Source organism: Monopterus albus, unplaced genomic scaffold (genome assembly GCF_001952655.1).
Source record: "Monopterus albus unplaced genomic scaffold, M_albus_1.0 scaffold211.1, whole genome shotgun sequence".
NCBI classification, from domain to species: domain Eukaryota; kingdom Metazoa; phylum Chordata; class Actinopteri; order Synbranchiformes; family Synbranchidae; genus Monopterus; species Monopterus albus.
In genome coordinates this window covers 652,929-665,429 of record NW_018128091.1, presented here as the reverse complement: position 1 = coordinate 665,429, position 12,501 = coordinate 652,929, and the positions used below count along the sequence as shown (strand labels likewise).

The following is a 12,501-nucleotide window of genomic DNA, read 5'->3' as shown; positions in this document are numbered from 1 at the left end:
CTCGGTTTTTCAGAAACTCCAGCCGTTACATCAAGTTTTATCACATTCAGTTGAAACCGTCGCAGCATCTCGCTGCTGTTGGTTCACTCGGTCTATAGCTTTCACTCGTTCTCTGCCTCCCAAAGCACCGTTTTCATCGTGTGTTTGCCCTTTTGCCCCAGTTTGTCACGCTTTGGCGTCCGACGGAACACAATGGGTGAACAGCTAAGAGGCTAACCGTGTGCATGTTATCAGTTTCTGTGCTGGTTAACAGAGCTAGCTAGTACCTGCTCTTGCTTTCTGCATGTTTCCCTCCCTTGTTAGGACTTTGCAAACGTGGTGTACATCGGTGCCCTGTTTATACGTGATACCGACTTAGAAAAACTGTTCCGTAGATTAGTGGCTTCATGTAAACACCACAGCAGCCACACCAAAGCTTTGCCTCCGCTTTTTACTCAGGAGGTGTTCTCCGAAAAATTGTCATCACTTATGGGATTGTTGTGGTTTATTACTTGTTAATTTAACGTCAATAGATTACCTAGGGTGTAACAGCAAGTTGCTTCGCCATTCACTACGTGGTTCTTGATTAAGTAAATACAGTATGAATTTATCCAGAGCCAGATGAACAGGGTAGTGCTGCAGCTGTCAGTCTGATTTTACAGCTGGGTGACAAAGGAAAGGAGAAGCTAGCATAAAGTGGACAACACAGAATTGTAGTGCCATGTCTCCAGAGCAGCTTCAGTGCTAGTCTTTGTCATCCTCAGGCATTCATTAACCTAGAGCTACAACCATTAGTCAGTTCATAGAAAATTACCCAGTAACTATTCTGAAGAAACAGTCACTAACATGTTCTGGTTCCATCGTCTTTAATGTGAGGAGCTGATGCTTTTCTTTGTCAGACATGAGAATAAATTGAACTTCTGTGGATTTGTTGGTTGGACACAACAAGACATGAAGACACCACCTTTGACTCTGGATAGTCACAATGGGGAATTTTTCCCAGTGTTTGACATTCTGTGAATAAAAAGATCGATCAAATAATCAAGAAAGTAATCGGCAAATTAATCAGTGAGCCCTGTAGTTTGTATTTCCACTCATTTATTCACCATTTTCCTTTAATTTGGTGAAAATGGGACAGGACATGATGTCTCTCACCTATACTCTCCCCCTCCATGATCCTGCTGCCTACAGCTCTTCTGTTGTCATTCCAGCTTCTCTACCCTGTCTTTTCAAAAGGGGTTTTTCCATTATAGGAACCTACTGAAGCGTATCACGCCAAGTATCGCTCATCACAGGCTCTGCGTTTGTTTCCACTACAGTGTGCCCACTTTGTGGAAGCTGAATTTCAGCACACCTCAGGAGGTAGTGCTAAAATCGAGAACCAGGAATGCGATGGGGAAGGGGGTGTATGCATGCAGCAACTGCTCTGCATGCATGCAGTCACTGGCCCATCCATCCGTTATCATCTGCTTATCTGGGGTCGGGTCACAGTAGCAGCAGGTTCAGCAAGGTAATCCAGATGTCCTTCTCCCCAGTGATGTGTTTTAGCTCCTCTGTTGTGATTCTGAGGCTAGATGAGATGCATAGTATAGGCCCTCCAGGGTGTTCTGGGTCTGCCCCAGGGTCTTCTACCAGTTGGACGTGCCCAGAAAACCTCCAAAGGGAGGTGCCCTGGAGGCATACTGTTAAGGCGCCTGACTCACCTCAATTGGGTGCCGGTGACTGGTTAAACGTCCATATCTTTCAACCTCAAGCATTTGCATTACAAGCACCACACAGCTGTAATCACACCCCCCCCCCCCCCCCAACCGCAACCCCCCTCTAAACAGAAAATGCTGTCAAAACAAAGCAAGACAGTCCACATCAACCCCGGAGACTATGCTTGGTGATGGTTAAGGGAAGTACAGTGTATACTGCTCATTAGGTTCTGATAGTAGAAACACAGCAAAAGTACCGTCTGTAAATTAGTCCCGCCTGCCACCTAGTTGTCATTTCAAATATCCAGCCATCAAGGAGCTCTGGACAGACAAAAGTCTGAAAAAGTAGCTACCAGAGTGAAGAGGTGGTGTCTGTTGCACAGAGTTGGACAAAGAAAGAGCAAAAACCATGCTTAGCTGTTTGACCTTTTGAGATGGAGAGGATTAAAAGCAGTCAGAGAACTCAGATTTGATTCAGATGTGGTGTTTGACCTTCTGGATGTGTCAGGGATGTACTGATCCGATACTCAGCATCGGTATCGGCCGATACTGTGCAAAATTATTTGGATCGGATATCGGGTAAAAGAATTTAATCCGTCCAATCCGATACCGTGTAGCAACGTTTAGCTAAACTTAAACGGACATATCGTAAAGCAAGTGAGCAGACCGCAGTATGTGTCACGTGAAGTGTAGGTAACTAGTTTCAGAAGTGAGTGCCCCTACGTGGATAAGGTCAGCCGTGTGGACGTACTTTAGGCTTCCGGATGAGGGAATCAAAACAGCCGAGTGCAACCTGTGCAACGCGAGTGTTTCCAGGGGTGGAAGTACCAAATCCAACTTCAAAACTTCTAACCTGATTAAACATTTGCGTAAGCACCACGCACAGGAGTACGAAGAATATATACAGACAACCAGAGCTAAAAAGAAAAGCGTGCCGCTTCAACAATCGCTGCAAGAAACATTACAGAGGCGCGAGAAGCTCGCTTCAGAGACCAGCAAGGCAAAGATGATCACAGAGAAATTGACTGAATTCATTTTGCTAGATGACCAACCAATTTCTGTTGTGAAAAATGTGGGGTTTAGACGCTTAATGGAACACATGGTTTCCACGGCTGCACTTTTTTTAGTTGGATTTTATAATAAATATTTAAATTTTGTTTTGACTATTTAATAGTGGTGTGGCCCTGTAAAATGCTGTTAGAAGGCCTGGTTAAGCAGTAAATCTATACAAATATATGAACAATTTACTTGGTATCGGACAGGAATCGGTATCGGCAGATACTAAATTTTGTGGTATCAGTATCGGTATCGGATGGGAAAAACTGGTATCGAGCCATCCCTAGGATGTGTTAGAATGTAACACTGTGTATGTTTTATTAACATTATTGACCTAGCATGGTCATGAGTTTAACCTTTTATATTGAAATAATATGGTTCTAATTTGGAAGTAATTTGAGCTTTGTGTAATGTTAGTGCTTTCTGTCACGTTAACAGTAATCAGCATTCACATGACAGCATGGCACATTTAACTATATACTACTTTGTTGCAACAGGTATCTGTACTTTATATTGTTGCTAGGAAACAGGATGTGATAGGAGTGGCAAAGCACAGTTAGGATTTGTTTTGAGTCTCACTAGCCTGTAAGTGGAAGGGAAATTGGGTAGAGTAGTTTTAAGTTCAAGGCTCTTATTTAAAAATAAATCACAATTCTTTTAAGTGGAAAAAAGTTAAACCCCTGCAGCAAACAGTCAATATTTTATGCTTGTGTGCACAAAACAACACATTCATAAAGAAATTATGTGTCTTGAGGTGCTAAACCTATATTCACCAACTAGTTTCTGTCTTTGTGTGCCTGCTCTTTGCTTTGCAGTACAAATGTTCTACATTGGGTTTATCAGACCATTTTTACTGAAAACAGCTACCTACTGTGACTGATGAGACCAAAACAGTAAAACTGGGCTGCAAAATTTAAAACATGGAGCTGAAAGATGCTTGAGTCAGAAGCTTCAGTCAGATGAAAATTTTCTCACTTTTTGGGCATGAAATTACAATGTGACTACAATATCAATGTGATGGTGTGTGACAGTAATAGTTCTTTTTGGTGCTGGTTTTATTATGGGCTCTTTCCTCTTAGCGACTTCAGGTTTACTGTGCATTCTAAAAACTGCACAGTACAGTTCAAGTTTTCTAGTATGAATGCACTGCTTTGAGCTAGATAAAAACTAGCTAAACATTCTCTCTGATGTGAGAAATGGCCTGTTGGGAAAGCTGACATTTATGTTAGCCTGATAAAAGTATGTGAAACAGATTATAATGTAATATAAAGTAAAACTGAGAACATAAACATGCTGTTAGTACCTGTGTTTGAGTTTAATGAATCATGTGTGCCTAAACCTCTGTGCCTTCAAAATGTATACATGACACATGGAGATAAAACACATATAGTAGTTTTATTTAATCCTCATTAAAGATAAAATGGTTTATTACTGTACTGACAAATACAGCAAACTAATCTTTAACAGCACATTAGTCAGCTGTGTATTGTCAGAAATAGTTTTGATTCTGCAAGTTTTTTTTCCCCACAGCTGTACTAATGATATAATGCAAACAGTTAGAAACATCCTCTAATTAAAAACTTTAGATAGTTATGTCCTGGCCTAGTAACATGTGAACATTTCACTTTTCACTTTGCTCTCTTGGATTCCAGTTGTTGCTGGTTTTTACACAGAAAGCAATGTTTCATTTTCATTCAGAGAAGAAAGGAGTTAAACTAGAAAATTGCATTTTCTAAAGAAAATGCGTATGGATGCTGAGTGCTGAAAGATCGCCCTGAAAATGCTTAATATTTCGACACCTGAATGCTTTTGCTAGCTGCAAGTATGCATGGGGAAAAATTTTCAGAATAAAGCTAAATATTTTAAAAAGTATTAAAGTTACAAAAAAGTTGTATACATCCGCGCATGTCCTGAAAAAGCCGAACATTTTGATACCTGAATGGCTTTTCTAGCTGAAAGTATGCTGAAGTAGTTAAGTGCCAAAAACATACTGAATAATAATAATAATAATCATAATAATAAAGAAATAAATAATTGGAAAACATTGTATGGATGCTGAATCAGCATCCATACAATTAACACAAAGTGAAGCCTCTTTGCTTGTATACTTGTTTAGCAGAAAAGGAAGTGATGCACTTCATTACTGGGGACCCTACTCTCTTGCCATTGGCTCACAGACCTGGGGTCCCCAGATGTGAGGTCCACAGTTGAACTCTTGATGCATTGTACCTCTTCTCCTGGTGGCTGCCAATTAGCCAGTTCAAGCTCTTATTCCTACATTTTTGTGTTGATATGGGGGCAGTTTGAAAATGGAGTGTTTCATCTGGAGATCTTGACTTGGCAAAATCAATATGAAGCATTGTTATATCTGGCACCTGAAACATTGATTTGTTTGTCACTCATATGCCAATACAATGTCTTTCTCCTCAGCTGGAACATTTTGTCTGATCTGCAATTTCACCACACACCTTCACTACATTCGTTAGTGATCGGATGTATCATGTTATGCTGCAGCATCTGCATCTTATGAAATTCAAAATATTTACAAAAAGAAATACTACGCTAATATAATCCTCATGATCGTTGTAGTTTTTTTGCGTTAAAATGTACTGTATGTTGTTGACCCTGAAATCTATAAACTCATGCTTCTGTTGTGGACAAACATATTACAAAGCACATTTTTTTGTCATTGCTTTCATGGGCAACGTAATGAAAGTCATGCTTCCACTGTTGGCACTATGCTAACAAGAACAAAAAGAAACATATTCCACTAAACAAAACCTTGAAAGTAACATATATAAACTTGAATTTGTCCAGAGAAGTGTGTTAACTCAGTTCTGAAACTATGTATAGAATTTGTGCTTTCGTTTCCAGAAATCATAGACTCAAAATTCTTACTTTATGTGTTTATTGCAGGCACCGCCGTCCATGGTCAGCACAGAACAGAGGCAGCATGCTGAACACATATTCCTCTCCTTCAGGAAATCTAAGTCCCCCTTTGCCATTTGCAAGCACATCCTAGGTAACTATCGACTTTAATATTCAGCCTGCATAGCTTTTTTTTTACCCTACATGACTTTATAAACACGCATTTACCCAGGAAAGACTGAACAAGTGTGCTGTTTTCTGAGAGCTGCAGAGGGCACATTCGCTTTGTCCTGGGTTGTTTCCATCCAGTCTGGGCTTCAGCCATTGATATTATGATCAACTGAACTGAGCTGAACACGATCACATTCATGAAGGGAGGACTTGCTTTAGTTTTAGCTAAGTGAACATAACACACTGTGTTACTTGTTGGTGTTTGCATTTTAATGTTTAATGTAAAGCATGTTCAGTTTTTAAAGAAATGTGCCATATTAATAACACTTTACTGCCTTCTTACATTCATTCAAACTATCATGTGAAAACCTTCTTAATAATAATAATAATTTATTTAGCCTGATTTTACTTAATATTTAAATTCTGATGATGATTTAAGATCTTGCAAAGGTCTTTAAGGTTTTTTTCAGTATTGTCTGATCAAATGCGTGAAAGCAATCAGTTAGTTGCAGACCTAATCTTGTTTTGATTTGACATTTATAAACTTTCTTTATGATAAATATCAGTATCTGCTTTATTGGCCAGGTGTGTCGGACACACAAGGAATTTGACTCTGGTACATTGGCTCTCAATGTGCATGTACGTATCCCCATGCAAGGGGCAAGTAAACAGTAAACCAGCATAAGGCTGTGTATAACAAAATAAGCAGCATTAACAAGCAACAAACAATGCAAAATAAGCAGTATAAACAGGCAGTAGACAATGCAGACAGACAAAGGAAGGCTCATTGTGAAATTCCTGAAGTCCACTGTCATCTCCACTGTTTTGAGCATGTTCAGCTCCAGGTTGTTGCAGCTACACCACAGGACCAGCTGCCCAACCTCCTGTCTGTAGGTTGACTCGTCGCCATCCCAGATGAGACAAATGACCATTGTATCATCAGCAAACTTTAGTAGCTTGACAGAGGGGTCCTTCGAGATGCAGTTGTTGTAGAGCACATGTGTCAAACTCAAGGCCCGCAAGATCATTTTATATATCTTTTTAATGGCCCGGTGATATGAAGCGCCGATAACACACAAACTACAAATCCCATAATGCAGTGCAACAGCTGCCTTACCGAACGATAGACTACCTGCGATCATTCCTGCGTCAATTACAAAAGATCAATCAAGCTAGCCCCTAACAATGGCCAAGAGAAAAGTTGATTCTGAAAACAGACCCTTTCTAAACCGGTGGGAGGCTGAGTATATGTTTACTGACATTGTCGGTAAACCTGTGTGTCTTATTTGTGGAGCTAATGTGGCTGTAATTAAGGAATATAACCTAAGACTACGAGACAAAACATCAGGACAAGCTGAAAAACGTGAATGCAGAGCAGAAGCTACAGAAGGTAGAGGAGTTGAAGAGGAATCTGACATCACAGCAGACGTTTTCACCAAAGCTAAATCACACAGTGAAGCTGCTGTGAAAGCAAGTTTTATTGTGGCAGAGGAGAAAATCAGCCCGGACATTTACCGGGGGAGAGTTTCTGAAGAGCTGCATGATGAAAGTGTGCGACGTCTGGTGTCCAGACAAAAAGCAGGTGTATGTACTAAGCCTTAGCAGAAATAGGGTTGGTGATTTTAAGTTCATTTATTTTGGAATAATATTGTATTCTGTCTGTTTTGATTCATATTTATGTTCAAAAAACATTTAGTTTTAGTCTGTTCAATAAATGTTTATCCTGTTCGGCCCGCGACCTAAAGTGTGCTTTGAGTTTTGGCCCCCTGTGCGATTGAGTTTGACACCCCTGGTGTAGAGTGAACACAGCAGAATGGAGAGCACACATCCCTGGCCGGGTACCTGTGCTTATTGTCCAGGTGCTGGATGTGGTTTTCCCCAGCCTCACTTGCTGCTTCCTGTCTGTCAGAAAGCTGGTGATCCACTGACAGGTGGGGCAGGCACAGTGAGCTGGGTCAGTTTGGAGTGGAGGATGTCCGGGTTGATGGTGTTGAACGCTGAGCTGAAGTCCACAAAGAGGGCCCGTGCATAGGTCCCTGGGGAGTTGAGGTGTTGCAGGATGTAATGCATATTTGGGTTTATATTTAAATTTATCTGTAACGAACTTGTACAAAACAAATGTTCAACATGCAGCTATTTAACTTTCATTTATGTCTTTGTATGTAAACCTGCTGACTCAAAAAGCAGAATGACTTTTCTCAGCAGTTCATTTCATCCCTTCTAAACTCCTTATTCTCATTAATCTTTTTGCCGCCTTATATTTCTCATTTCTCCTTTTTCCCTGTCCAGAGACCAGTAAGGTGGACTATGTGCTGTTCCAGGCAGCCACGGCCATCATGGAGGCCGTAGTGCGGGAGTGGATCCTGCTAGAGAAGACCAGCATCGAGTCGCTCCGGACATTCCTCCTCACCTACGTCTTACAAAGACCAAAGTAAGAAAGGGGCACAATTAAACCTGTGTGTGTCTGAAGCAGGGGTGCCCAATACGTCGATCACAAAGGTAGTGTTGGTAGATCGGGTGCCATTCAAAAATAAATTGGATGTATCCGGCGTAAAACACGTGCCAAATATTAACATGCGAATGGTCAGTGTGACGATTCGCTGTGGTGACCCCTAACAGGAAAAGCAGAAAGTGACAATCATTCATATATAGCCTATCATCCATCCTCCCTATGGCATTTGCTACTTGATTGACATGCAGGGCAGCCAGTCTGAGATCTTGTCTTTTCTGACACGAGTCACCAAACACAGTCAACCACACAAGCTACCGCAAAACTCCAGTGAGCGAACTAACTTGTCAGCCTTTGAATTAAAGGGTATAAAATGAGTGGGGGAGCCGAATCAAGTAAGAAACCGAAAACATTCCATGCAGAATGGGAGGAGGACTTTTTTTTTCAGGACGTTATATTCGAAATGCGTTTGCTTGATCTACCAATCTACCATCACTATTCTGAAGAAGGGAAATGTGGCGCGGCACTTTCAGACCGTTCATAAAAACTACGACACTCATTCATACATATATTTTGTGTGGGTGGGTGTGTGTGGGTAGGTCGATTGATCATTTTGAATTGCTCATTTGAAAAGTAGCTCGCAAGGCGAAAAAGTGTGGGCACCCCTTGTCTTAAGTGTACTGGGCTGTTTTTGACCTTAGCATCTGTGACATAGTCTTAAAGCTTGATTTATGGTTCTGCAATGAATCTACACAGATCCTATGGTACAGGGTACACAAATGGCCTATGTCATTATGAGCAGTTATACATAAGTTGTAAGAATAAATAAATATCAGTAAAATAAGAAATTGACAGATTAAAAGCATAGCCCTTGGCATTGTTACAGGGAAACATGTTTCCTTACTGTGCATATGACAATAAACACTTTGACTTGAAAAAGTGGTCTTGAGACCTGTCTCGAGACCAAGACCGATCTGGAGTGCTACAATACTAGCCCATAGTGAAAGAATACAGCACTTAGGATCAAACAGACACAGGTCATGGCAGTATAGCATCCCTACAATTAATAAAACATACATGAGCACTGCACAGACATAAGTGATATTAGGTGGTTTAGTGATTATAAGGGTATTAGATGGAATGAACATTCAGTCCTTGAAGTTGACACGCTGGAAACAGGAAAAACATGCAGTGTTAGGATTTGAGTGACTTTGACAAGGACCAGATTGTGATGGTGAGATGACTGGGTCAGAGCATCTCCCACACTGCAGGTCTTGGTGGGTGTTGTTGGTCTGTAGTGGTTAGTACCTACCAACAGTGTCTAAGGAAGGACAAATGGTGAACTGGAGACAGGGTCATGGACGCCCACGGCTCACTGATGATGAGGTTGATCTACTGTAGATTAAACTTTTAAGTTTCATTCCTCCTTTTCAAAAGATTTGATTTTGTTTGAACCTTTATTACATGGGTGAAAATGAGGAATCCTATACACTGGTCTCTGTGAAGAGAAAGATTCAGCAGCTGTAGTGGTGATATCACACCTAGAGTGGGGAGGCTGTTGAATTTGTCTAAACAATTTCCTCTAACTTGTCCTCATGACCACAGTTTTCACTTCTTTTACATAGGTTTGTCACTGAATGGTCAACACATTTGTGCTCTTCCTGACAGTAAAACTATGGAAACAAATGGATTCACAGAAGATGCACAGTGCCAACCAACAGCCGCATTGACTACTATTTGTACAGTCTTAGGCAGGTGGTCATAATGTTATGGCTGATCAGTCTATAAAATTAAGTCAAGGCTGATGCTCATATTAAGCTGTTTTGTTTTTACTGGTCCATTGTTAGTAATAACAGAGAAGAAGAGCACAGAAAATTTTGACATACAAGTTACTGTAATGCACGAAGGCAGCAACAGATCACCAAAACTCTCTTCAACAAACAGCCTGGAAGGAAGTCTGATTAGACTCGCACAAAAATGCAATCAGGTAAAGTTTTTAATATAATACAGTCCAAAGGAAACAAGCTGTAGCTGTAAATGCGTTGTTGGGTACAAACTCCTTTTTTGCTTTGTTTTTCTTACTGTTCTTACTCACTGCAGTGGTCGGTGTTCAGAGAGTATCTGTTGCAGTCACTCTAAGTTTCTTCTGCATCAGTTTAAGTGACTGATAGCCTCCCTGTTTGCTCCAGTCTGCAGAAGTATGTGCGTGAGCAGATCCTGTTGGCAGTGGCAGTCATCGTGAAGAGGGGCTCTCTAGACAAAACCATCAACTGTAAAAGCATCTTTCACGAGGTTGAACAGCTCATCAGCAGCGGGAACCCCACAGTGGTGAGAATGACAAACTAAAATACAGATGTTTAACAGTTAGTGATGCACATTTTACTGTATGTAATGCTTTTTTAATCCATTGTTGACAGTGAACAAATAATCTGTCATTGTGTTTACTCCAGTGTGCTGCAAGAGAAAAAAGTGTTTTTGTATTTTGTTGTTGTTTTTCACTTGCATTAGATCATCAAATGATTTTCACTGTCATAATACCACCGCACCTTTTGTATAGAAAGTTGTTAAACTGAGAGGAGAAGGCAACTAAATCCATATCCTTCAGAATTTGCTGCTTCTGTTTTAGCTACACAAGGGACACTTGGGACCAGATTTAGTGTACATCTGATTATCAGTTAGCTGTGAATCCCTAATGGCTATCAACATGTATTATTTGTTATTGGTTATTGTTTAGGTAATTTCCAAAATGTGCCATGCTACAGAAGCTCCAGGCATGTTCCTGTCCTTAGAAGAAAACATCATATTGAGTGTTTGTTTTCCTTGCTCATGTTTAGATCTGGTCAAAGAGCATTTTCATGATAACATATTTTTGGTGTTTGGTGCTGTGAACTCTGAGTGACGTTATGACAAAAAGATGAAGACAAGTTGCAAAGATTAAGATTGAATAAAAGAGGTACCTGTATGACTGTAAACACTGAAGAAACATCCTGCTACAAGGCAAGCTATTTGTTTCCCATTTGTGAAACTATATATTTGATTTGATCTCAAAGCTGCACTGTATTACAAAACAAACTGGACATGTGTTCTTAATCCAGTAGGTGGCACTGTTTCATGTGTTTTCTTAGCCGAACCCCAATCCAGAGAAGTTCAGCTGAGTGCTGTGCTGCTTTTATTTGAACCACAGACCACAGCAGGTGATTTCACTGAACAATACAGTTAAGTTGCCTGATGTAGAGTTTGTCTGGACAGAAATCACACAACTGTCGTCCTCTGAAACTACCTTCACAATCCATCATGGCAGTGCAGTGGTTAGTGCTGTCACCTCCCAGCAAGAAGGTTCTGTGTTCAACCCCCGGCCGACCCGGTCCTTGTCTGTGTCGAGTTTGCATGTTCTCTAACATAGTTCAAAGACATGCAACTTAGGGTGACTGACAAATCTAAATTGCCTGTAGGAGTGAGTGTGTGTGGTTGTCTGTCTCTGTCAGCCCTGTGATAGACTGGCAACCTGTCCAGGGTGTACACTGCCTCTTGCCCAATGTCACCTGGGATTGGCTCCACCCCCCCATGACCCTCATTAGGATAAGTGGCATAGATAATGGATGGATGGACATTTTCACTGAGTTGTCAAGCCACAACTTTTGTTTTACAGCTGCAGCTGCTTCATTTCCTGTGTGCATTGTGTTAAGGTCAAGGTCAAAGTGTTTGCTTGTTATATGCACAGTTAGGAAACGTGTTTCCTTGTACAATGAAATTCTTACTTTGCCGTCCACATGAATGCCACACAATACAAGTGAAATGTTAAGTAGATGAGCAATAACACAAATCTAAATAGGCAGTAACACAAATCTAAGGTACTTTAAAGCAGCAAGTAAAAGAAGCACAATAAAAATACAACAAGAACACAATATAATGTAGAGAGAATACGTATATGCTGCGTGGGAGCCGTGAAGTGCAAATATTCGGGAGTGAGTGTGCAATTATGCATGAGAAAAATGAGTATGTAAACAGTACAGGTGGTATTACATGAGGTAGATCCTGAGTCAGCTGTTTAGGAGTCTGATGGCAGTCGGAAAGAAAGAGTTTTTCAGTCTAGAGGTCCTGCATTTCACACTTCGGAGGCTTTGACCTGAGGGTAGGGGTGTGAACAGTCCATGCTGGGGGTGGGTGCGGTCTTTGAGGATGGAGGCAGCTTTCCTACGCACCCTGCGGTGATAAATGCTCTGCAGAGAGGGCAGTGGAGTCCTGGTGATCTTCTCCACAGTCTTTACCACTCTCTGCAGG

General features: G+C 41.0%; 1 protein-coding gene across 1 annotated transcript in view; it reads left to right on the top strand.

Annotated features, from left to right (window-relative positions):
- xpo4 (exportin 4) overlaps positions 1-12,501 on the top strand; it is a 61,299-nt gene that overhangs the window by 465 nt on the left and 48,333 nt on the right. Inside the window, exons 2-4 of the mRNA XM_020618900.1 lie at positions 5,649-5,754; positions 8,061-8,202; positions 10,410-10,548. Coding sequence (XP_020474556.1) covers positions 5,649-5,754; positions 8,061-8,202; positions 10,410-10,548 — 387 coding nt within the window. The remainder of the gene's footprint in view (positions 1-5,648; positions 5,755-8,060; positions 8,203-10,409; positions 10,549-12,501) is intronic.